Genomic DNA, 27,018 nt, shown 5'->3' with positions numbered 1-27,018 from the left:
ATTGGGGGGGGGGGGGGGGGAGAGAAGAGGGAGCAAAAATTGAGAATGTAGAACTAAATCCCTTTTCTAATGAAAACTTAATGGGTATTTTTTGCGGAACTAATTTGCTGTCATGAGTGGGGGCGGGAAGATGATATCCCCCATGGTAGCTTATGCTCATGCTTCATAACTACTGCCAGTTAATACAGTATCTATGAAAATCTTCTTCCTCCTACTAATTTTTTGTACCAAGCTATAGGGACTCTTTAATAAGGGATTCCTGCTAAGATTACAGCTGTCAACTCGGGCTGCTGAGTTGACTTGTATTGATACTCAAACAAAGGGTCTATTTAATCGATACATGATGATACAGATTTACCTAGGATAAATAGAGGAAGTAGTTTAATGTCATATTCAGGTTTGTAGCACAATGATGAATGAACACATTCTCCGGACCCATAGTGGGTTAGTAATTCCCAGATGATAATGAAGCAAATCACAGCTATGAATTAGAGGCTCATGGTTAAATGTGTCATAACAATAGTCATGTCATATTTCTTAGCAGTAATTCAAATATTAGCAGCCTTGAATAGCCGCAATACAAACTTGTACAAAAACGTAATATTATCTAAAAATTGAAGCGGAATATGTGAACATATATCAGGATTTGTTCATGCTTTGAACATACATCTAGGCGATCAAAGAATTTTATATGAAGATCTTTTGAAAGAATTTCGATTTAGAAATTATTTTTAAATTATCATCAATTAATTAACAGTTATTTCTCTTCTTTCATTTACAAGAAAAGTGAGACTCAAAACCAAATGATTGTGGAGTCCAGATAAAAGAATTTTATATACAGTACAATTACAAGAAGACAGTTGATAGTAGTAATGGCCTATACTGAGACATCACTCAACATGAGAACAACACAGGAATGTAGGATTAAAATCTCTTATTAAATTAACTTTCTTGATCATTAGTTTCTTATTTAATTGTTTTTATATTATTTCATTAAGGCCAGGCTCCACAGAAAAACAAATTTTTGAAATATTGTACATATTAACGTTCAAGACACTGAAGGTGTTTTAAGAAGAAATAATCAGGGATGGTTTGTAAGATACAGCTTTCGGTATAATGAAAAAGTGGGGAGAAAAGGGGTGTATCGTTCATTCTGAAAAATAATACCCACAAATTAATATAAGTTTCACCTACAAAAAAAAACTAACCTATTCACAGCCCAGTCCCTTCCTCTGACATCCCTGCCCTACATCTTAACCTTAACCTCTATAAAATTACACTAACATTTTCACTTAATCTAGAAGATTACACTTTAACATAAGCCAGTTATAGAGAATAGCCTCTAACCTAAGCAGTGGTAGTAATGGTAAAAGTTAGATGTAATTTTGTTTGACAGCATCATACTTTTAAGCCTTGCCACAGAGTTAGCTCATCCTGTAATAGAGTAAGCTAATACATGGCTTTGTTTCTCTTTAGTTTCCACTGACAAGAGAAAATATTCAGAGGCTTTAGATAACTTAGAATATGATTTAATTACATTCAGAATTTTAGAAACTGTCCAGGATCAGAGCAAAGGGTGAATAACAATATTTTACAGGGGTGTAATTTTTTCTTATAAAGCTTGAAAACTGAAAAGAATTTTCAAAGCAGATACTCAACAAGGAATCATCAACTGATTCATTAAAGACTAAAAGAGCTGCTAGAGTGGATGTGCTTACATAACACAAAATGGAATTTAATAAATTCCAACACAGCCTGAATGCGTTGAGAAACAAACTAAAAAAAGTTGTGGAAAATAAAATGCTAATAAATAAAAATAACCTAATTCAAAGCTGACCAATCATTATGTGTGATGAAAGCTAGTATTCAATTTCATTTAAACACATCAATGCTTTTTGATAATCTATGTAAACACCCAAAATAAAGTAATAGAGTACGAAACAGCCAAAATTTTAAAGATATATTGAAAGCTATTATATACGCGTCATTGGATATGAAATATTCTAATATCCGCTTACTTCACTTGCAATAATTTAAGCGATATTTTGGAAACTCTGCAAACTTGCTTCCCTTGACCTGAGTAAAGGATTTGGTTGAACCTCCTTGTTATTGTTCTTATAGTAATTACTTCGTTCCTGTTATCTTCTTCATCTGTGTCCCTTATAGGCATATTTTGACATAATGAACAATTTTGAATCATTTACCGCATGCTCAATAACTCTCATTGCTTTTTTATTATTAGTATATTTGTATTCTCCTTCATTTTTTGGCTATTTATCAATCAATATTTTAAATAGTAATGGATTTTCTTAATTAATTTAGATTTTGAGGTACCATTTGAGCTGTGGGAATCACTTTCTGATATTCAATAGTTGATATCAAAGGAAATAACAGAAAAGAGGACTGGAAGTGAAGAGGGGGTGGCAGAAGAGAAGAAGGGGTGGTGGAAGAGGGGGGGGGGGTTGGTGCATGCTTAAATACCACAAGTGACCTAGATACATTTACTGATAGTTTTACTTGTTTTGTTGAGGTAAAATGTGTATGTGAAAGGGTTCCACAATGATAGAACTTCCCACTATCCAAGTTTTCACAAAGATATGAAAATTTATCTAACTTACCTGAGTACATAGCTCTGCTGTGATTGGCGCGTTTCACCTTGCTCTTATTGTCTCTTTCGTTGGATCTCATCATTGCACTTGTCCTATTGGTCCAGATCGAATCTGGGTCGATACTATTGCGATGTAACACATCTCGCAGTTGGGCTATTTCTTTCTGTAAAATTTAAAGATATCATAAAAAAAATTAAATTTTAAAATCCGAAAAATTAAATGAGTTCCTTCATTAAAAACAAATTTTGGTACAATTTCATCTGGTTAAGAATGGATAATAAAAAGAAACAAACCAAAAACAAAAACAACTTATTACACATTTTTCTAATACTAAAATAATCAAAATACAATAAATATTTGTTTCAGAATGGTAGCTGAGCATCCCATAATTAACATATTATTTTTAAAAAATGAGGACAATTTGATAACATTATTATTATCATAATATCATTGTTTGCCCTGCTAGGCATTATATACTTTGTTTTAATCACACAAAAAAATAAAAAAAGCATCATTATTGTAATAATTGTCATGGCAACTTTACTTTCAATAGTAATTATATATTTTTAGGTACAGTATATCCCCATTAGGAATTCCTGCTCATTTTTCATCAAATGTGTCATATTCTTTCAACACAGTTTCTAAACGAAGTCACAGCTTGTGCTTTTCGGATAATTAAATAACTTTGAATTTAACATAAGTGACTTGAACAACTACAGTAAATTAATACAGATTAAGTCACTTGGTATGAAAAATCATAACTTGTATTTGACACAAGTGATTTAAATACTTATTCTAAATTAATAGAAACAGAGTCACTTTAGTGCTGATAAGTGTAATAATACAAGATATGTTTTTTAGCCTGATACAAGGAAATCCACCTCCCACGTACGTCAGAGACACTAGTGCGCGAGAAGGAAAAGACGGTTAGCGACTGGTACCGCTGACAAAGCGTTATTAACTGTGAAGACCAGCAAAGGTCAAAGTTTGATTAATCCAGTTATGGGTAATTAAAGTACACTGACTTTTGGCATTGTGCCAATTCCTGATTTATTTTGAAAATCCTTAAGGAATAGTTTAATAATTCAGTGTGAAGGATCTAGTTGAAAGTTGTGAAGAAAAATACTTTAGAAAATGGGATACAGTAGCATATGTTGAGAGAATAATGTCATATGACAGTTTGTTTTTGTTTGTCCCCTTGAACAGATGTATGCACCATCATCTGCTTTGTACCAGCTTCTGCCTGCACAGATATGGTAGTACTCTAGTGTTTCAGAAAGCTATTTTCAAATCTAATAACCATTCCTTTCTTTTCCTACATCTTTATTTACAATGTAATATTATAAAATGATATTGAGGTATAAAGATTAATTGTTAAATCAATTAATTTACAGTATTAATTCAATTTCAGCAAATTGCTGTCATAGTCTTTACACTAACCTGACAACTTCAATCTCTTATGCCAGAGTTAACATACAAAACTAGGATAGAAATAGGAATAAAATTACATATATGTGGCAAAGACAAGCCAAACCAGTCACTCGTCGGAAAAATCAATTTTTAGTTATTAATATAGGGTTTACCAGTAAAATGAGAGCTATAAAATGGTAAAAGAATCATTTAAATCCGTCACTTCGTTATGAAGTTACACAAGTTTAAACATACAGCTGTTTAAAGAACAATATTTGAGAAATTAACCTTTAAAGTTTACGATTTCAGGCATTTCTTAGGGAGAAACCATCACCAAATCGTTAAAAATTGTTGTTTTAACATTGAAAATGAGGAAAATAACAGCATAGCATGATGTATAGATATATAAAGGTTAGTTTAGTGCAATAAAATAGATTTCCAAAATTTTGAAATTCCAGCATGTTTTGGCCATTATCTCCAAAACAGGATTTGCGACGAGTGACTGGTTTGGCTTGTCTTTGCCACATATTATAATTTTATATACATGTTGAATTCCGGTATCATTATAAAATAAATACTGTATGTAACTACAGTATATTATGTTCCTCATAATTTTATTTGATATTTTTATGTTCTACATTTTATGTAGTTTTCAAATTGAAATATTGGATAGCCAGTCTTTCTTTAAATGTTTTATGAAGACAAACAGTATTTTTGTTTTGATGTTGTATTTGTTCTTTCTTAAAATCGTTAATTCCTTTTCGCTAAGATTTAAGATTGTATGTTTACACTTCCAACATAAATGATGAATGCAGGCACAGAATTAAGTGGTGACATCAACTTGTGGGAATACTAATACTCCAAAAAAAAAAATAAAAAAATAAATAAATAAAAATTATGAGATGAATATGCAAACTAATCATTGCTACCAATCATGATATCTAACTTGTATAGCTCCGACCTTTCCATAGTTCCTTACCAACTGTTGGTCGTGCTGTGATTGTAATGCGTCAGCTTGCGCCTCAGCCTGCCGTCTTGCATACCTCTCCATGTTCATCTCCTCGCTAACCATCCTCCGCACACGTATTAATTCACCTGCAAGACAAGATCGACATCAGTTTCATTATCATTAAGTTCCATGTTGATAAATAATAATAATACTACTACTACTACCAATAATTGTTTGTAAATTTGTAAAAATAGAATTAATTAATAGCGCCCTCTACAATTTAGTCATACCTTAAAAGTTCGAAGACAGCATTATGCAAACACAATGGATTTGAAAAGAAAAAATAGTTGAACTTTGTACAGTGAATATTGTGTACAGATCTAATTTTTTATTTTTGTGCTTAAATTTAGCACATAATTGCTAGCAATGGCCACAATGGCTAATTATATTGACAATAATAATGATATTGATGGCAAAAAAGAAACTGATAAGGATGATGATGCTGATGATGATGTTGATACTGTAGATGATTAAAATGATTAAAGATGAGAGTGGTAGTGACAATGATGATGAATAAGATAATGATGATGAGCAGATGATAATGATGCTAATAATTAAAGAATGAATAATAAAAGTAAAAGCAATTTCTGCATTAAAAAGTGTGATGTTTTGAAAAGCTATTAAAAGTGTCTCAATATTTATGTTGTTATTTTATCCTTTTGATAATAAATATTTGAGTTATTCTCACAATTAAGATTTGAACCTAAGACCCTCAGAATACCAATCAGATTGATGCTCTATTACCAGAACCATGGAGACCATACATTTCTTACATTAGGATATGGCTTTCTATCAAGGTATTCCGTAATCCACAATGAAATAATATATTTCATTCTTGTAATTAAAAATGATGACAATGATGAAGATTATAAGCTACTGTGCCAAACTTACTATGAATGATGCCATAAAATCTCCAACACCTAAGAACAACGAGGTTACTCGCTGCAAGTGTACCCGGATATTTTTTATTTACTTCGCACACGTGAAAAACTAAATCCAATATAAACGCTATAAGCACGACAGCAGCATCAAATATCTAAAAAATAAAAACAATTCATATTATTTGATTTGGTACAACAAGGGAAATTTTGATGCTCATCGCTTTGAAGTACTATGTCACTATGAAATTTATCTACATACAAGAGTTCTAAAAAAAAAACCCTTACAAATTACATTATGGAATTGGAAATAGAAAAATAAAACAAAAAAGTATCTAGTAATTTAAAAATTTTTAGTGAAAAGTACATCAAAATAAAAATCAATGATTTTTAAAAATTAAATAATTACTTTAATGTAAATTGAATCAAGCCTGCAGCTGAAATATTAATGAAGGTAAAAAAATATATATTCAGGGGGAGATTTGACCTTGGTTATCAATTTTAATTAGTAATCTAATGGAGGCAAAACCATTTAATTTTGGACACACAACATTGTCCAGGGTCATCAAAGTTTGAAGGGTTATCACTGCCAGGAAAAGTATACAATGGGTGAAAAAGTCAATATACTATGCAACGGTTGGTTGCATTGTTCAGAAACTGTGGTAATAACAATGGGAGCATGTAAATTTTACAATTACTATACCTGCAATATAGTCAATGTATGACACAAAATAGTAAACAAACAGTTTATCCTGCCATTAGGTGGATGGTACAAGCAAATAAAATAAGTAACCTTGGTATTGTTATCTCAAGTATTGTTGTATTGGAGGAAAACTTTAAATCAATATTAGTTTTGTTTGGTTCCTTGAAGAAGGCTGGAAAACATTCTTTGTGACCAGCACTACTCTCCAAATAAGTAATGCCAGTGAACTTAAAAGGTAAAACAAAAAGTGAATATAACAGGGGTGTAAGCTGGTTTCAAACCGGGGGAAGGGGGTGTGCATTTTTAGTTTTTTAACCCACTTAGTAGAACTAATTTGCTGTCATGGGTTGGGGAAGGGGAGGTTGTGCCTGTACCACAAGCATCCCCCAGGCTACGCTCATAATACTATACTAAGTACAGTAATCATGATCAACAACAATAATAATAATAATATAAATATATATAAAATAATAAATATATATAAAAACTGAATACAGTAACATCTCCCAATTACGAACCTCCCATTTACGAACCCTTGATTTTACGAACCCAATTTGTGGCGATGACATCATTACAAAAGATCGTTTTTAACTACAAAAACATTAAATTAAAATTGTGTTTAAAAGTCTTCAAGAATAATAATAAAATAATAATAATAATAATATAATAACATATTTATTGATATTAATAATTACCGTACCACACATTTATGTGAAAATATATCATTAAAAAAAAAAAAAAAATTAGAGACAAAAAAACAATAAATGAGGACCATTAAACAAGACAGCGACTCAAAATTATTATAGAACATTAAAGGAAAATTGTTTAAATGCAAATTATATATGTTGGCCAACTTGCACAAACCAGTTGTTGAACAGCAATGACCCCATGACTTCTCACACTTAGTATTGGTGAAAAAACTGTACTAGTACAGCTATTGTCTACTAGAATTCTTTCACCTGTTTTCGAGAAACTCTTTGATTCTTTAAACAAACCCTTCAAGCACATTCTAACAATAATGTTAATATTCTGGCAATACATTCAATCGTTATTTATTATTGATTATTTTCTAAAACAATAGTTTATTCTAGACAGTGTATTTACTACATACACGTTGTAAATTCGTGATCAGAACATTTATAAAAACAGGGCCAATAAATTAGGTATAAAGGTGAAAATATTAATGAGCATAATGGAGATGATTAACCTATAAGGTTATAGTCCTTGCATAGCAATACTAACTCAAATCTGCCCTATTCTATTTTTATATAGGGTATGTTGTAAGTTATATGAATTTTGATAATATAAGATTTGGATCTAACCATGTCTGTATTATTGTAATTATTCAATGTGCAGGAGCTGTATGTACTGAACATTTGAAGACATAGGCCAGAGTAAACAAACATCATCACACATATTATTAAGGCATGTTCTGGAAGCTATTCGAAAGATCCCAGAGGCCTGGTACATAGGTCGTGATTGGTCCTATTAAGATAACACTTGCGCAAGGCTTCACGCTTATTCATGTGATATATTTCAATTTAACTAGAAGACACTGTTCCAAACGCTTTGGGGAAACATTTTCAAAAACTAGATGCTAACATTCACAAAGATTTTACTCACACAAATCATTAGGAAAACCGTAAAGTTTGTTATGTTGTGGTTGTTTTTTTTTTTTTTTTGTGTGTGACAATCTCTATTTTGCTAAAAAGTCCTTCAAAAACAAAAAAGGTGTTTTACAAGGTTATTTTAAAAATAGAATTTGTTCTATAGATTCTCTTTGTCAAAAATATAAGAGCAAGGTCTTTCTCAAAAACAAATTAGTTACTTTTCATTAACAATAAAAACGATTTATATTTTCGGGAGAAATGTATATACTGTAGCCATCAAATTTTGAACCTAATGCTAAACAATAAATAATAAATTCAAATAATTGACCAAAAACTTGAAAAACAAAATAATATTTACCAGTGATCAAAAACAGAATAACGATATTCGTCTGAAGATATTACAAACAGACAGCAATGGTAATTGAATGCCGCGATAAACGTAACAGAGAGGGCGGGAATATCTCTGAGGGATCTGTCCAAAGCATGTTATATAACAGTTATCCTTTTACTGTGTCACTGGGGAACGTGTGGCACGCACATTAAAATGAAGAACATGTTACCTAACTTTCTGTGCTATCTGTTTATTATTGAGGCATGTATCCTATTAGAAGAAATCCATTTTACAGACGAACACTTTCCCCGTGTGAGTGACAATCGCGGCAGCTCAAGTGATAGCATTCGGCCAAGATAAGAAGAGAGTTTGTTCCCATATGGGATATTAACCATTTCAGGAAATGGATTTCAATTTAGAAATATTTTACTGTTCTATTTACTGGTACATCTTATTATTTTGAGTTCCTAAATTTCATATTTTATGAAGTTTATCTCATTAAATATTTTTGGACCACAAAAATGTGAACTGTGTGGGTGTTCCTCATAATTCTTATAGATCATGTTATATTAACTGAACTACAATGGATGAAGTACACATTTAGATCTTTTCCTAGAATATGTTTACATGGTGATGCATTCTATGAATTGATAAATAATTCAACATGTAGAGAAGTTGTTTACTTGCAAAGTGGTTAAAATGCTTGCATGGAAAATACAGGGTCTTCGGTTAAAATCTGAATACAGTAACATCTCCCAATTACGAACCTCCCATTTACTAACTCTTGATTTTACGAACCCAATTTGCGGCGATGACGTCATTTCAAAAGATCGTTTTTAACTACAAAACATATAAAATTGTGTTTAAAAGTCTTCAAGAATAATATAAAATGTTATATCAACTAAAAAAGACATACTGTACAATAAATCTCACATTTTGTTCATTGGGGGCGCTATTTGCATGGATTCGCAATCTTTATGAAGAGAATACTAACACTCGTTTTGGCCGTTATGGTCAAAATTTTATTCAGAATTCACTGCAAATGAATACTTCACAATGAGTACAGGTAATTTTGGCTTCTGTAAAGTATTATTTTGTTGCAGAAAACAGTAAAACCAAAGTCCTATTTCTCGACAAGGTCATATAACTTGTAGCACACGCCAGGCCTACCCTCACCACACTGAGATGCTATGAAAATGTGTACTCCCTAAAGTGCAAATTTTCTTATTTATGAACTCTGTTCAGACAGAGGGGTACGTAATTGGGAGATGTTACTGTACAAAAATATAACAGGAAAATGACTTCTAGGGCCTCATTTGCAGGAAAATGGAAAAAAACCCTCAATCTTTCATATTAAAGGAGTCTCTGGAGGAAAAAAAATTCATATGTTTTACAACTTATTTTCTTAAGGCATAAAAAGGGTGTTTGATAAAAAAAATTGGAGAAAAATAAATAATGATACAGATTTTTAAATATTTAAAAACATCAAATACCATTTTTGGGTCTTAGAAAAATCAATTGTACAACATATTAACATTTTTTTTCTTCCAGAGCATAGCTTTAAAGTATCAAACTATATGCAAAAAAAACAAAACAGAAGAAAACCCCCTCTATTTGGAGATCAAGAGTTATTAATGAAACTTATTTTAGGAAACATATTTAAAATATAGCGCATATGAGATGAAACAAACATTATCAATTAGAGAAATATGGGAATAGAGATCAAAAAGCAACAAGTCAGAGACTTTAAACACTGGCACTGTTTCATTTACATGTCATTCTTAATTTCTCTACTGGGAGTAAGTACGCTGCATTGCCTGTTGGATATCTGAAGTGCGTTTAAGAGTGTCTGAATTTTACGTTCACTTTATATTAATCTTCTTCAATTGCCCTCTTCAATGAATACTGCTTTCACTGTTAATAGGAAAATGAAATTACAAGCACAATCTTATACATGGCATTGAAACCAGTGTTCAGTGCGTGAGATACAAATTAAACAAAACCTAAGATGACATCTCAGTGATCCTGGGTTAAACCTTTGACTTTTTCTTTGCATTGGGTTGACAGTCCATGCCATAAATACAGTTTCTATGTGCAATTTATATGCTTGTTTTTTTATTTTTGTGATGCTTATCAGCTATCCAAGAGATGGATGTATAACAAAAATGTTTTATACATAAATATTTTGTTTTTATCTAAGTAGTTTCTCTGATTTTGGAAAGCGATGGCATCTAGTCGGGGAGAGGAACATAATAGGGAGAAAAATGGGTAAGGTCAAAAATGGGTAAGGTCAAAAAGGTACAGAAAAACTGGAAAGAGAAACTAAAAAAAAGTAGAGGTAGAAAAAATATTAGGGTTACTCTCAATACGGGTATTAATTATTTCAGGAAGAAACAATAAAAACCTATTATGACTTTCAATATACCTGGTTTGATGAACTTCTATTTAAGTAATAGGGATAAACCTTCAGACACTCTCATAAGATTGTAGTCATACAAAAAGCCAAGATATGAAGAATGCGTTGCTGCAATGTAATGTAAGTTCAGTAAGACTGATAAATTCTTTATATTTAATTAATTTTGAAATATCATCTCAAAAAAGACAGACGTAATATAAATAAAAACAATTCATAATTTTCAATGAAATTTTCATTTTTTTACAAAGGTGGATGCACTAATAAGCAAAACGAGAGTCCCATCTGACACTGATGGAACCTGCTCAAATAAGTAAATTTAATGCTTGAATCAGGTCACAAATATGATATTTTAACAGCTGTTGGTTATGACTTACTGCTAATCTAGTAATTTATTAGGAATAGAATATTTTACAAGATGATGTACGGGGAGGGATGTTCTTGATATATGGTGCTTGATCTCTTTTGATGCCACTGTTCTATTTTTTAAGTAGCAATCACCAAAGTTTGTAGTCAGACAGGAATCATATCTATCAGTCGATCAGATCAACTACTTACGATGTTGATATGTTAATTTTTCAAATGTTAAAAATAACAGAAGTTACAGTACGTACTTCTGCAGGCAAAAAATATTCTGTTCTATCATTCTCCTAATTGACTGTGTCTGTCAGATCATTTAATAACTTCAACGACAATAATAATAAGCGCCATAACACCCTAAAGATTTGTATATTAATGGAAATTCATTTCCGTTTCAACCTAAAGTATTATATCAGAGTGATCATTATACATGAAACATACAAAGGAAAAGGTACCCTAGAGCCTAGGTTCATAGACAATGGACATCAGCCTGGACTATAAAATTTGTGACCAATATTTTTTTTTAACTCTGTGCACAAAAAAACTAATTTTAATACACATGAACTAAAAGAAAACTTAATATAAAAGTTATATTCGGTTACATACTTCAACTAAATATTAATTTCTAACCCTCATTGTATCAGATGTTACGGGCCAAAGATATTGTACAGAGGTAGAGTAAGGTGATAAATATCTTTAAAATGCAACTAACTTTGAAAATCATTTGAAGATGTATTTCTGTTTGATTGTTGTACTAAAGTTATGGATATGGAGTGTGTGGCTGTGGTGAAGTTGTCATTTTGAAAGAAAAAATAGCATGTGGCAGGGGCGGATCCAGAAATGGTCTGAAGGGGGGGGGGGGGGGGGCACGAAAGAAGGGACGATCTAGGGCCTCCAGGGGCATGCCTCAATAAAATTTTTGTTTTCTAGATGCCTGAAGGTTAACTTCTTCTTTTTTTTTTTCACTTTCCAATCCCTATATCTGCTCCTGTATGGTGGTTGTTATGAGGCAAGGTGGTACCAATAGTTGTGTCCATATCTGATCCATATTAAAAATAAAATTAATCTTTTCTATATTGAAATGATGTTCCATTTTACACCAGCATGAGACATCAGGATTACATGCATCATAATCAATGTGGGCTCACTTTAAATTACGACAAGTGGCAGCACTCTGATTGCATAGACGTATTAGATTATCTCTAGTGAAAATTCTCGTGACAATCAAGATGTGAAATAACGAAGATAACAAATTGATAACACTGACAGATATACAAACCAAAGGACACAGGGACAAATGAACAGTAGTGTACATGAGTGTATTGGCAAGCATTGCAATAACAGTTTATGATGCACTAATGTACTGTAAATAAAGTAATGTAAACACATACATCATCAGGGGTTGATTTGATAATGCATGGCATGGCAATGTACTGTTTTGTGTCGTGGATGTTTACTGTACATTCAATGTACAATACATGTAGCTTGAGAATGTAGACCTAGAACCTAATTAAGCTCAATCTTAACCTCAAACTATCTTTTTCAAATATCATATTATATGTTGGTATTTGTTCATTCTGTTTGTTACCCAAGAAAATAAAAACAATTTGTATTTTTTATATCTCATAAAATATGCCTGTTTTTCCAAAATAATAGTTATTAATAAATAATGAGAACAATAATAAACATTCACAATCAATTACCATCTTCCTTTCCTATTAAAATGAGCTTTCCTTGATGTGAACCATGACTTGTACTCTACTGTACTGTATCTTGTACCCAAATTTACATGCATTATCTATGCATACATTGACATTTAGGATGACACAAACCCGCTTTTAAGACACCCTCCGATCCTCACGTTATCAAACTTGTGCCAAATTTATATCCAATCCATCAAATGAACATGAACAAATTCCAAAGTCTGCTTATCAATATACAGTATGCATGCAGAAAACAGCCTATTTAGACTACTAAGAATACATATGGTACTTATGTTAACTTATAAAGAGGTACTTGGCACAAAATGGATTTGTTTTATATTGCTAACAATAGAACTGGCTTAAAATAAACAGATTACAATGACAGTCTATATAGATGACTCAGTAAATGACCGATTATTATCACATATTAACAAAATGTTACTCTAAATTTACACATTATCAATATTTTAAGTATTAGTACATCCAAGGGTCACTCAGTCGAAATCTGCGTACCCATGTGCATGGCCATGCTTGAAAAATGGCCTGAACATGTTTTGCAATAGAAACAAAAATCACTCCTTTTCATGAAAATGTAACATGTTACATTAGGCCTAGAGTCAAGTTTCTGATACTGTACTTGTTTTTAGGAAAATAAAAATTTACAACCTCCCAGAACAACTACTTAAAGCCAAGCTCTGGAGGAAAAAATGTTTTGATATGTTGTAATTTACAGATTTTTGAATATTTAAAAACTGGTGGGGGGGGGGGAAATGGTGGTTATGCTCCTTTTCCCCCAGTTTTTAAATATCCTATTAAAATCTGTATCTCATAAACTGCTCCAGAGTTTTTCGTCAAAATACGTTTTGTGTCTTAGAAAAATCAGTTGTACAACATATCAATATTTTTTTTCCTTCCAGAGCCTGGCTTTAATTAATTAATGGATAAGAAAAATACCCCTATGAATACCGATGGATAAAAACCTCAAGCTTATATGCTTATAGGTAGGCTTATACCCAAGGAATTACAGTGATTATGAATTATTGGTAAACCTTCATTTTGTGGTGATGTAACTAAAAATAACAACTGCTGGTAATAGCGAATATCATCGTGCTGACTCGGGAGACCAGCTGTGTTAATTGTATACTGGTCAATTACACTAATACGACAATAAATGATTGATCGTTTTAAATGCTACCAAGGACTTGAATCTTTTTTTTTTTTTCTTTTTAAACATCCTGCATAGCTTTGGTCATGTTGTTGTAGGGGTGTGTTAGGGTAAGCCTATGAAAACAATGAGATACATTTTGAAATTAATGATTTATAAACTTATGAAATTTCTTGTGATTTTTCAATTTCTTCCATTGTGTAAGAGTTTAAATTCATTACTACAATACACTTGACAAACATGTGAACAAGTGTAGATTCAGAGGAAGAGGTATTTTTTATTAGATCCAAGTGTATAGTACATTACCAGTGTCATATCTAGGAGCCTTGAGATGGGGAGGGGACACAAAGGGCACAAAGGTGAAGTGTGGAGGGGGTCAATAATTAGGAGATGGGCACTAGATCACAATATAAGGTGATCTAAGGTGATTTTTATCTACTTCATTGCAATCTTTTTTGGAAATGGGGGGGGGGGAATGGGTGCAAGCATTTTATAAGGGTTGTGCACCCCTATACACCCCCTATATATGACAATATACATCGTAATTCATTAAAGCATATATTTTATAGAAGGAATAATCATTGCAGTAGCGATATAGACCTGGAATAGTACAAAGATGTTTTTATGTAGTGTCATAAAAATGATAAAAGCAGAATTCAAACCCAAATACTTTAATTTACTGTTTGGTAGATGTAAAGAATGAGTCAGTATTCTAAATTTCAACTATTCAAGAGTCAGATAACAATGGAATTTTGACAATTCCAACCGCTATTGACAATCAAAATAAGAATCCTCATAAGGAGGTCCTTATGAATAATACAAAAAAAAAAAAAAACAACAGATGAGAGTTGAATGGGCATTGTTAATGCATTGATAAGGTCAAAGGTCACAAGTCTTTTAAAGTTTAATAATTAATATCATTCATCAGACATTGTAGCCATTATCTTTGGTAATTTTATTAAATATTTATTAAATGTAAAATAGGTTTCAATATAATTACACTTTGTCTCCAAATTCCAGATCAGCTTAACAGTGAATTCATTAAGGCAGAATGTTAATGAACTAGAACTAGAATGAACCAAAGGATTCTGTTGCTGTATCAGTTAACTAGTGTGCTGTGTTATGTGATCAGCGTTACTAATACGAGCGTTGGTATTATTTTAACGTATTGCATATCACAAAATTTGATGCATGGCTGACATTGGAACTTAACCTATTGGTCTTTAGACCTAATGACTTGCATAAATGAGTTGCACTCAATTATTTAAGTGTAAATACTACAAGGAACAAATAATATAAGCATGGTTTTATAATGAAGAATTAATAACTTCTAAGTGCAATAAATAAAAATATATAAACCATTTCATTTCACACCGTAAATAATTTCAAATATAAATTTGTAAGGTAATAAAGATCACAGAAAAGACTAACAAGGAATGAGAATGAATGCAATGAAAGGAAAGTGAGACAAAAACAGCGAAAAAGAATAATAAACTGAAACAGAGAAAATGTTTTAGTTCCAACCAAAGATGAGAAAATATTTTCAAAAAAATTTTTGAGTATGACCCTAACAACAAACATGTCTTGCTAGTGAAATTATTTTGATAACAAATCTTATGTGTCAGAGCAGAATAAAATTTTTGAAAAAATATTATTTTAAGTAACTTTTTTTCTAGACATAGCATTGAACAGAAATGTTCTGTTTGTCCCTGGAGATGTTGGCTTATGGTCTTACTGTATGTTTCAAAGAAAAATTAACTATTCTGAAGGATAAAAGTTCAGAAAAAAAAAATCACTTTTAAGTAATTTTTTTCGAGACATAGCATTAAACAGAAATGTTCTATTTGGTTAGAGACTTGTCCCTGGAGATGTTGGCTTATGGTCACTGCACGATAAGGATTATTAGGCCTAGCCTGTCAGATGGATACTTTAAGAACAGGCCGACATGAGGGTCTCGGATTGCAACTTTCTTTAAATGGAACTGAGCATGGCATTGTGGGACTGTGAATCTCACCCAGGGACGTTTCTGCAGTGCCTTTGTGATTAAATCTATGGCATTAAAATATATCTAGGATCATTCCCAAAGAAACTTAGTTAATAAACTGATAAAGGTCAAAATTAGAAAATATATAAAAAAGATACTTACATCTAATTTTGATTTGAAGAATGGAGCTCCCATTCCGATAACCCTTAATAATACCTGAAGAAGAAAAGATGAACAAAATATTGCTAATTAATACAAAAAACAAAGAGTTTCTTTATGTGTATTTCTGTAAAGATAGTACAATAACTAAAGAAATATTATAGCTAATAGTCTCATTACCATAATTTTGTGGTAAAAAATCTAATCACTTGCAAAGAACAGACCATTTTTCCTGACTTTGGTAGCCAGTCACTATCTTATGGTATACATAATATATTTTCTAGAAAAGTATAAAATTTCATTAATTACAATTCATGCCTAATCTCAGAGACAAATATTAATTAAATAAAGCATATTTTGTGGTTAAAATTTAATTGAAAATTTAATAAAAAAAATTTCAACCATGGGTAAAATTTGGTAGTCAATGACATTGAACTGGTCATCGGCATATCAACACGGTAATCAACTTTCATATATGAGAAGGATGTTTCTGGTAATTAACAGTTCCTTCTTAATCTACAGATGTCGGAGTCTTAGCCTCGACACGCCACAGTGCCTGTTACAACTTACAGGGGATTTACCCATCGATTCATTGAGGTGCTGAGCAGGCAAACAGACTTTTTCAATTTCAAAAGCAGGTAAAATTTAAATGAAAGAAAAAGTTTACAAATAATAAAAGAAAAGGTTAATTATAGTTCAGCATAAATGCGGCATAGTAGGTTGTACTAGCGCAGTGGCATAGGAAATCCTTGAGCCTTCCCATCTGTCAGATAATCATGGATCCCCTGTTGTCCAGGTCCAATGAAAAAAATACTTTTTCACTATATTGAGGTTTAAAAGCAAAACTTTTATCATTCTAAAACCTAAAATCTCATGCCTAACTCCCAGTTGAAAATTTACCGAGGGACATGACTAAATGATCTAGACCCTTTTGATTTGGACCCCTTTTCGGACCTATTTCCTGTTGGCAAATTTCTGGAGGCATCACAGGATGTATGTATCTAGTGGTGGTGGATTCAAGGGGAGGCAGTTGGCCTGGGCTCCCCTTGAATTTTTTAAAATTGTAAAAAATTGGGAGAAAAAATGAAAATTACATTTAACTTTATATCTGAGAGTGCCATTTCCGGCCATCTAGAGATGCCATAATCGTAAATTTTCTTACCTCAGCCCCGACCATGGTCGGGCTGAGGTGGTAAACTGTAGACCCTTCATCAAGTCCCTCCTTGGGGTCTCTCTATTTAAAATGCCTGGATCCGCCACTGTTATCTACAGTAGTGCAGTACATGTTGTGATGTGCATAATTACTATACCACTGGTAATTGGGTTCATGAACCCAAGTTTTCAGTTGTAGGTGCAAGAAACAGTTGTATTTTATTAGTAAATTTAAACTTCAATCTAATTTCAATTTATGCACTTGTTTGATAACTACAGGTGTCAAATAATCAATTATCAGAATGCAAATAATATTTGGATGAACACAAAATATGCATAGATATGCATCTTAAAACAAAAAAGAATTTTCATTATACATTAGATGATTTTTCTTGAACGTATAAACAATGAAACTGAATACAAGTCTTCTCATGTGACTCTAACTAGCTGCCCACCCACCCACGCAAAATCTCATTTTGGGAGGGATAACATCCTCCCCGCACCCACACACACATTAGTTAGTAGTTCCCCCATGATTGGCTGCTGATTGATCCCACACAAAACCCCTAGAAGCGAGTCTGTAGCCTGTCAGTCAATGGTTTCTGAGGATGTACATTGACTGTCAGTGCGTTACTGATAATAATCACAATACTGATTGACGTAATAAAATGGTTAATTCACTTATGTATACCATAGCACTGGCTAAATCTGCCCAGGGGCTATGCATGTACAGACATACACATCTGTTATACACCATGTTTGTGTGTACTTCATACATTTTTTACAATTCACTCACAAAGTGTTTCTACTGAAATACGGTTTCTAGGAATGGTTCTTTCAATGAAAGATTTCCTAAGGCAGTAGAAACTACAGGATACTAAAAACAAACAGATTATTACTGTGCCGAAAAATACAACATAAAAGCTATAGATTTGGGTCTGTGAATTTTTTCCATCATTCATAGGCCATTAGAATGGTGCTGTTTTGGTTGCGATAAAAGAAATCCTGCTAGTGTTTTAATAATAGAATTTGATCACAGGGCCCTGGAAGGCAAGCCTCTTGACCACCAGGCTACACCGTTCAATTTTCCAGCTTTCCATGTATGTAAAAAGTCAGACCACTATGGTCAGATAATGCTCATTCTCGTATTAAGTCTGTCAGATACAATATTTCCAGATTTTGTATTTGTGCGAAATGGCAGACAGAAAAAGGGAGAGCCACTGGAAAAGATAATAATGACCTTTGTCTTCTTTATGATGACAGAATTCCATTCTACCTCCTCACAATAATTAAATCATTTCTGAATGAGTGTAACTATATTATCTAATTATGCTAATGGAATTTAGTATTATTAATCATTTTAATTTCTACCTTAGAATGACTGCGAGGTTTAGTTCAAACATTTGGACTACATCTGGCATATCTGTACAGCCAATTTATTTGTGAATTAAAAAAGAAGAAAGAAAATTTGTCTTTTTATAGAATATAATTGTAATTCAGAAAACTATTATAATAATTATAATATTGTGACAATTTTTCTTTATCTTTAAATCTACGTCAATTTTTTTATATTATCTCAGTTATTTTTATTATTTTATTTATTTTTTATTTTATTCATTTATTTACTCCAAACAACAATAAAAATTACAAACGCAATATAATCAGAGAGAAGGAAAAACACTGAAATGGCTGGACAGGATTGCCAAAACCACTGTATAGCGGCCCTCTGATAGGCCTATAAATGAAAACATTAATTAGCATATGATAAAATTCAATAAAAGTCAATATGTACAAAATTATCAACGAAATCATTGTCATAAGTTAATTAGAAAATAATATTTAGCGAATATTGGTTATAATAAGTTTACTTTAAAATAATTCTGACCACTAGTACTGTAGTGTCTTCAAAAAATGACTATCTACAACAATACAGATATTCCATGTCCAATGCATTGAGGACTGTATCTTTTGTGAAAATTATATAATTTAAAAGGGCAAAAGTACAAGAGACCCTTATGATTTGAAAAAAATGCAACTTATCCACTAAGATTACTATGTCTTGTGAATTTACCGACTTTAAGTATTGATTGGCTATGATTATTAATACTTCCTTTAATATCCAGATCAGTTTACTGGACAGGTATGCACAGTATATGAAATAACCATTGTTCTTTGAACTATTGTATTTTGTAAATTGTGTATTTTACCTGTATTCTTTTCCTTTTATCGTTTTTTTTATATTGTTAGAATGGCATCACGGCCTTGTTGAAAAACACCCTTGGGTGATACAAGCTTCCGTGTGTAAATAAAGATTTTATTATTATTATTATTATTATGGTACATGCTTCTGCTACTCGCTTAATGAATCTAATTAAAAATATAAGTGTTTATCTAGCTATACTGAGTGTAATATGGCTCAGTAACAATAATAATGCTCTTTTATTATCATTATATTTTAGCTCACTGTAATTACATGTTGAATAGCAACTGTTATTTGGTATTTTAAAAACCGTAATACATTAATTTCGAAGATATTGCAAATACTTCTTCAATGTTGTTTATGTATTTCATAAAAAAATATATGACAATAAAGTCACCATGAAAGAAAACAAAAATGGATGCTCTGAATATTTTTACATGACCTAAAAAGATGATAGATTAGTCAATGAGCTAATTGTGCTATTTCAAAAAAATAATAAATTTAAAATATTTGTCAATAATGAATAAAAAAAAAATTGTAGACTAACAGATATCCAGAACTGAAGAAAAAATATTTGAATTAATGACATGAAATAGATGTGGGCTAAGACCACCTCACATGTTTAGTCATTTTGTTTTGTTCAATATTTTTTTCATTTCGCCTTAATGTCTTAACGGGTAGGCACCATGGTCTGGCAAAAAACGACCAGTCAAATACGACCAACCTAACAAGGTCGTAAGAGAATTTTTTTCGATAAAATTATATTTGTAAGACTTAGTATTATTTTTTTTAAAATCTATAAAAAGTAGAATAAGTAGACCCTACTTCTAACTAATCGCTGATGTCCATATACTTATCTATCATATCCTTAAAACATTAAACTTTATAAAATATCAAATCAATATTTTGTGTGGGAGTTCTGAAATTGACAAGTTCTTTCTGCACATAGATAACTGTAAGAGTGATTGTATAATAGTGGTAAACAGCTCTTGAATATGCTAATTACATTAGTTCATTAATTCATCTGAGAATTTCAATATTTTTGGTTCTTCTCACATGACCATGAATGATTGTTACTTTAATAAAAGTCTGGATGAAAAGACTATATTTCATTCGACATCTGGGTTAAGAGACTATAATACATTTAACAGTTAAAGTTGTATGAAGTGGTAGGGAGCACACACTGTTATGGAAAATATTGTAATATCTTTAATTAAGCACATATTTCATTGTATTATTTTATTGCTACACAAGCAAATGTAATTTTATGAAGAAATATCAAACTCGATAAATATATTTTAATTAATAGTCTAGAAGAAAGAAAACTTACTTCAATAACAAACACAGAAAGGATACTAAGTGTAGTTGCCGATAAAGCTTCAAGTAGCACCTCTATGTCAAGCCCGTCTGTGCGCACTAAAAAATTATACAAAATTTGATAAAACAACCTAGAATAATACATTATATATTTTGGCTATAAAAATACAAGTCTCTAATTAAATTCCATAATAATGACAATAATAATAATAGCAATAATAAAAATGATAACAAAAATAATGATAAGAAAGATTACTGTACAATACAAAAAAATTTATATTATTAATGTACAAACATACTTAAAAACATTTTATAAAACATAATGAATTATGAAAAAAAAAAATTTCTTGTTAATACCATTATATATTAAAAAGTTGAGAATTTAAAATGTACTAAATTTATGTACTGTAGTCTGTCGATAAGATATTTGCCAAGAACATATTTTATTTTATGATGTCATAGCGTTCTGTAATGAAAAAAAAAAAACCATGTTGAAATCGATAACTTTATCATGTTCATTTCTTCCTGTAAACATAAAAAATCAAAAAATAAATTGAAGACATTAATGTATGTTGAATTTAAACATATTTAAACCTGTTCTACTCACTCAGAGTTGATGAGTGGTAAATATAAAACCCATTAATGTTACCATAGAGTGATTCAAAAGTAATTCATTTTTATTAAATGAAAGTTCCATTTCGAAGAAAGGGGTAAAATCGAGTTTGGTGACAAGGGGATTATGTCTAGAACCAAGTCATTTACAGTACCAGCCAATCACAGACACAAGATCGAGATGAAGATTTCTCTGCTTAATTTCAACAAAAAGAACGGTGGCTTTGGAAAAAGTATGATGTATATTTGTGAGCATGAAACTCTGCTGACTTTTTACTGAATAGGTCTGTCTGAACCAATAAAATTACTTTCCTTGCTAGGCAGTTACATCATTTATTCCAATACAGGAAATGTAGATTTATCTAGTACAACAACTGCAGCTACTGGGTATGACTTGTTATTTTACTTATAGTCCCTGTAGATACCCATGTTGATAAACATAGTAGCTGTCTCTTATACTATATATATACATATATATATATATATACACATATATACACACATACACACAATAATAATAATATATATATATACATACATACATACAAAAGTGTCCCCTGAATAGGAGTGGCTATAGTTAAAGATATCCCTCACCTTGTTTTGTAGGCAAAATTGTCTCCTTTACATGTTAGATTTGTTAAAACACATTATAAGTTTTATCTTATCAGGGTTGTTCATAAGACTTTGTACCCTCCCATGTTTTCATGGTTTTATTATGCATTCAATTTTTATAGTGAACATTTCTCTGGTACTTCAGTACTTCTTTTTACTAGATTAGTTTGGATGTTAAGACAAAATTATGGTCATATCTACTGTAGTGGAAGCTGTCGACTTCAAGGTTAGTAATTAAGCGTGCTCGATACATCCAGGGTAGCCTAGATTGCACGTCTTAATCTTCATCATTATCATCTTGTACAAAATCGCTTTTTCGACTATAGCTGTCCAATACCTCGCCTCCCAAATTTGTTGAAAATGATGTCTTTTTTAGAATTGGACTTCTAATTGTCAAATTAAAACACATTTGAAAGAATTTCCTAAAAATCTGGGTAACTAGTTCTCTCTAGTCGCTTGCTGTTCTCTGAATAGTGGTGTGACCAGGAATGAAAGTCGACACCGCTAACAGTAACTAATTGAATTGAATCGAATCGCAAGGTTGACATACTATAAGCTTTAAAAAATTATTCTCTTCAAGTGTTTGTATCACTGTTTTGAATAATACTATACTTGAGGCTGTGAAATCACCATCTGTGCTTGAATCAACTATTTGTTCTATAATCAATATTTCGAATGTTGCAGGACAACTACAGTTATAGCATTAACCACCAAAGATATGGTCTGTACATATCAATGCTAAATTTCTACGATAAGCATTTCATAACTTCCAACTGCAAACAGATTACCATATGTATCTATTATATTCTGGGAGATGTTAATTAAGCAGAATCAATAACTGGAGCTACAATACAGTATATCGGAAGTAGGGTGGATATTCACAGCTTAACAACAGCATTTTCCAATGGCAGCTGCTTTTTTTTTCTTTATCGGAAGCCAACATCAGTCCAATGATCCATGCGGCAGAGAGCCTTAATAGGATAAAGGGGGGGGGTCATTAAAGTGTTAGATTTAACAACCATTGTTATGATCGCAGTTGATAGACTAGAACAAAGCTGATGACATAGTTGTAAGTAAATAGAGTGTATAGCTGGATTAATAGGGAAGTACTGCCACACGTTGTTTAGTATGTTTGCTACTGTCAATGTAAGTAGAAAGTGTGCCATAGGTCAATCGATAAGGTCATAATGACTATGATAAATTCAAGTTGTAGATGATGTTTTGGTTTGGAATCGGAATGGAACCTAGGAATGAGGTTTGTGGGTGACTGGCAGTCAAAAATTTGATAGGAACTGTAGGAGGCTGAGTGGATATTAACCTTTTGATTTGAACGGATTCACTCACGTTCTCTGCACAACGTAGATCTGGCCAAATTATGTCTTAGAATCCTTGTGAAAACTTAATGTACTCACATGTGACGAATCGTCCAATTAAAAGCTCCCTACTTTCAATTATTTGGAAACATTTTTGGTTCATTGGTACACACTATCTAGTGGTGCATCCAATGTACAAAATAAATAAATCATAATAATAATCTCTCTATCATTCAATCAATCAATCAATCAATCAATCAATTGTTCCATTCATATGGTGCCATTCCAACAGTCTTTGCTTATGGTGCTAATCAATGTTACCTTCTGTTTCCTCCTCTCTTTGTCTTTATTAAATTTTAATACTATATTATCGGCCATTATGGCTGTTTAATAGTAATCTTGCTTAATAACATGGTTCAGTGGCACTCGACCACTTGGTATGTGTGTGTAATCATGGTTTCACTCTGAGAGTGGTTTAAAGTTCAAGAAGTTGTAAGCATGTTAATTATGAATAATGATAACATGCACAAAAAAAAATCCTTACTGCAATGATTTATACAACTATTCTTTTTCCACTGGCTTTGATGTGCTACACATTTTGGTGGAATACATACAACATGAATTATTATAATTATTTCGTTATCTGAGTGAAAACTGACAGACTTCTAAAATTTATAGGTTTAGAATATCAACATTGCTCATGCTCATATGAGTCAATTACCAGGATTCCCAGTAATGATAATACAAACACATTATATAAAATATTAAAAATGAAATGAATATCATGGACAATGATTACCATGGTGATATAGCTGGGGATTCAACAGCCTCTCTAAAAAGTAAACAAATTTGTCATGACGATGATATCTACCTCACAACTAAAATAGACATAACCAAACCTCTCAGGAACTCCTATCATTATTGTCATTCCAGATCTGCCCTGCATACAAAACACTTCAATATAATATCAATAAAATATTATTGCTTAAACTGGAATTGTTATTGACATACCTTGGATGATGTTGATTTCAACTAATAATTCAGTTGTCGTGGCAACTATGCTAATGAACACAAGCACCAATACACCTGCCTGGACAATAATGCTGTTCATTACATTTTCTAATGTTGACGATTTTCTACAGATAAAAAAAAGGTGAATAGTCATTAATGTACCAGCAAAGTACTTTCTGTCTAGCTGGAAAAATAATAAAAAATTTAACTAAAAAAATCTAGAAATAAAAAAATAATACAGTAAAAGAAATATACGGGATCAACAATAACTTAGATTAGACATTTTATTACTAAAATGATGTGCCATTCTTAAGATAAAATTGCTAATTGGCAAAGAATTGTAACTAATGATAATCTGAGCATGTGTAGGATTAGGATCATAGTAGGACATATAAAAGGCAGTGCTTCAAAGTTGATAGTAACAATGCATAGAAAAAATATGTATCAAAAATCAGTTGAAGAAGAGAGGGTTTAAAAAACAGTCAAAGTTAAATTTAGCTAAATATTTTCACTCAAAATTAGCAAAAGAGCTAATGAATTAATACAGTAAACCATCGCTGGTATATATTCTTTTCTTTTGGCTAAAGTTTGCTAAACATTATATTTGGCCAGATTAAACCCTGAAAACCATTGAGAAAGTAAATCAGGTATTTCTCCAAGATGGCACAGACAATAGAATATGAAATGATTACGGCAAAGATGGTACTGTTGAAGAAAGATTGGTAATTCAAAATTAAGTGATTTTAAAGCACAGTTTGCTTAAAAATAGGGAATAGGCAGCATGCATGGCAGATGTTTTTTTTTTTTTGGTGCCGCATCATCTTAATGTTGATTTCTTTCAAATGGTTGTTCTATTTTAGAAACTCTGTAATCAATGAATATTGCTGTAAGTCATTCCTTTAATGAGTGAGTTAACTAGTGAAAGCAAAGACTTTAACAAAATAATGACATGAACTTAATGGCGGTTCTGAGTTATTCTTTTATTTTAGCGCCATGCATAGTGCTTTCAGTGGATATGTTCCTCTGGTTGTAATTAGCAAACTATGAGGATATTGTAAGTGCTAGTGCATGATTAGTTGTTTTTATTCCTTATACGAATTAATCAAACAAGTCATATCGGTAACAAATGATAAAGCATATAATAATTATAAAATATAATTAGACAAAAAAAAATTTAATAATAATCAAACATTAAGAATATTCATTATCAATAACAATATTGTTATAATGAATATTACTAATAATGATAATAATCCTCAATAACTTAATTATTAATCAAAAAACATTTAATAGAAAAATGAAGAGAAAAATTATACAACTCACACAAGAGATCCTTAAACATGTAAATTTTTGAATATTTCATTACATATTCAATGACTAGTTATTTCAAACGAAACTGTTACTGTAAATTCACAAAATGCTGCATAATGCGTAAGTTCTGTTTAATTTGTTTTGATTTATCAAGGGATTCAATGACAAAGCTTGCATTATAAGAACAAAAGCCAAGATCTACAACAGTACCAGTTGACTTCCATCGCCTTGGGGTAACTCACTGTAGTAGGATAAATTTAATCATAGACTTTGTCTGAGCACAACAAAGAAAAAAGGATTATAAAATTGCTATAGAACATGAAAGCATATACAACACACCTTTAAGAAGTGTAGGTCAAAATCATATGCTGCTGTATAAAATCATATTGTTTAGTCTTGATTTTTATGGTTAATTATATATTAATATATATTCAATGTTTACCTCCAGAAACATGGTCACACTACAGTACCTTAGAGTCTTAACATTGCACTAATTCTAATATTCAACATTTCCACTTGTGTTAATTTCATTTTTTCAATCAAGCCATTTGCACAACCACTGATATACATTGAATAATAGTTTAACAGCACTTAACAGTAAAGACTAATGAAAAATGCCTAATAAGCTTCCACCAAGCTACTATTACTAAAAGTAGTAGGAGGTAAGGGATAAATTGTTAGTCTGCAACACAGTGGCATAATGACGGGTCACTGGGTCCATGTTAGCGAAAGTGTTTGGGGTCCCACATTTTAGAAATCAATTACGAGTGCCACGAAAGTGGCCGAATGATCCCTTGTAGAATATCAACAATACCAGAGTCTGTTATACAGGCCTCCCTCTAATTAAAGACCCCTCTAATTAAAGACCTCTCTTCTGTGGTCCCAAATTAACAAATTTATTTTATCTTCATTAATGTAATTAGAATCCAAAGCTGTTAAATAAACCCCAGTCCCAAAAAGTGGTCTTTAATTGTAATTCTATAATTTCCTATAAGTATGTCACATAGCTCTTGGACCGACATGTTTCTTCTATTTTATATAATTTTTTTTTTCATTTTATACAAACCAAAGTTCTTCATCATAGGAACTTTTTTTTTTTCTTCAATTTTTCTCATTAAATTTTCCTGGGAAACTGCAGCCATGCTAATACCTCCCC

At 31.5% G+C, this 27,018-nt stretch overlaps 1 protein-coding gene across 1 annotated transcript in view; it reads right to left on the bottom strand.

Moving 5' to 3' along the window:
* LOC117116408 overlaps nucleotides 1–27,018 on the bottom strand; it is a 48,063-nt gene that overhangs the window by 17,199 nt on the left and 3,846 nt on the right. Inside the window, exons 3-8 of the mRNA XM_033260441.1 lie at nucleotides 24,552–24,676; nucleotides 21,017–21,102; nucleotides 16,338–16,391; nucleotides 5,920–6,064; nucleotides 4,999–5,114; nucleotides 2,619–2,772 (exon numbers count right to left, since the gene is read on the bottom strand). Of these exons, the coding sequence (XP_033116332.1) occupies nucleotides 2,619–2,772; nucleotides 4,999–5,114; nucleotides 5,920–6,064; nucleotides 16,338–16,391; nucleotides 21,017–21,102; nucleotides 24,552–24,676 (680 nt within the window). The remainder of the gene's footprint in view (nucleotides 1–2,618; nucleotides 2,773–4,998; nucleotides 5,115–5,919; nucleotides 6,065–16,337; nucleotides 16,392–21,016; nucleotides 21,103–24,551; nucleotides 24,677–27,018) is intronic.

This window comes from Anneissia japonica, unplaced genomic scaffold (assembly GCF_011630105.1).
Source record: "Anneissia japonica isolate Jap-2015-1 unplaced genomic scaffold, ASM1163010v1 scaffold287903_len222995_cov181, whole genome shotgun sequence".
Lineage (NCBI taxonomy): Eukaryota > Metazoa > Echinodermata > Crinoidea > Comatulida > Comatulidae > Anneissia > Anneissia japonica.
The sequence above is the reverse complement of the archived record's forward strand: the minus strand, read 5'-3'. Positions and strand labels throughout refer to the sequence as shown.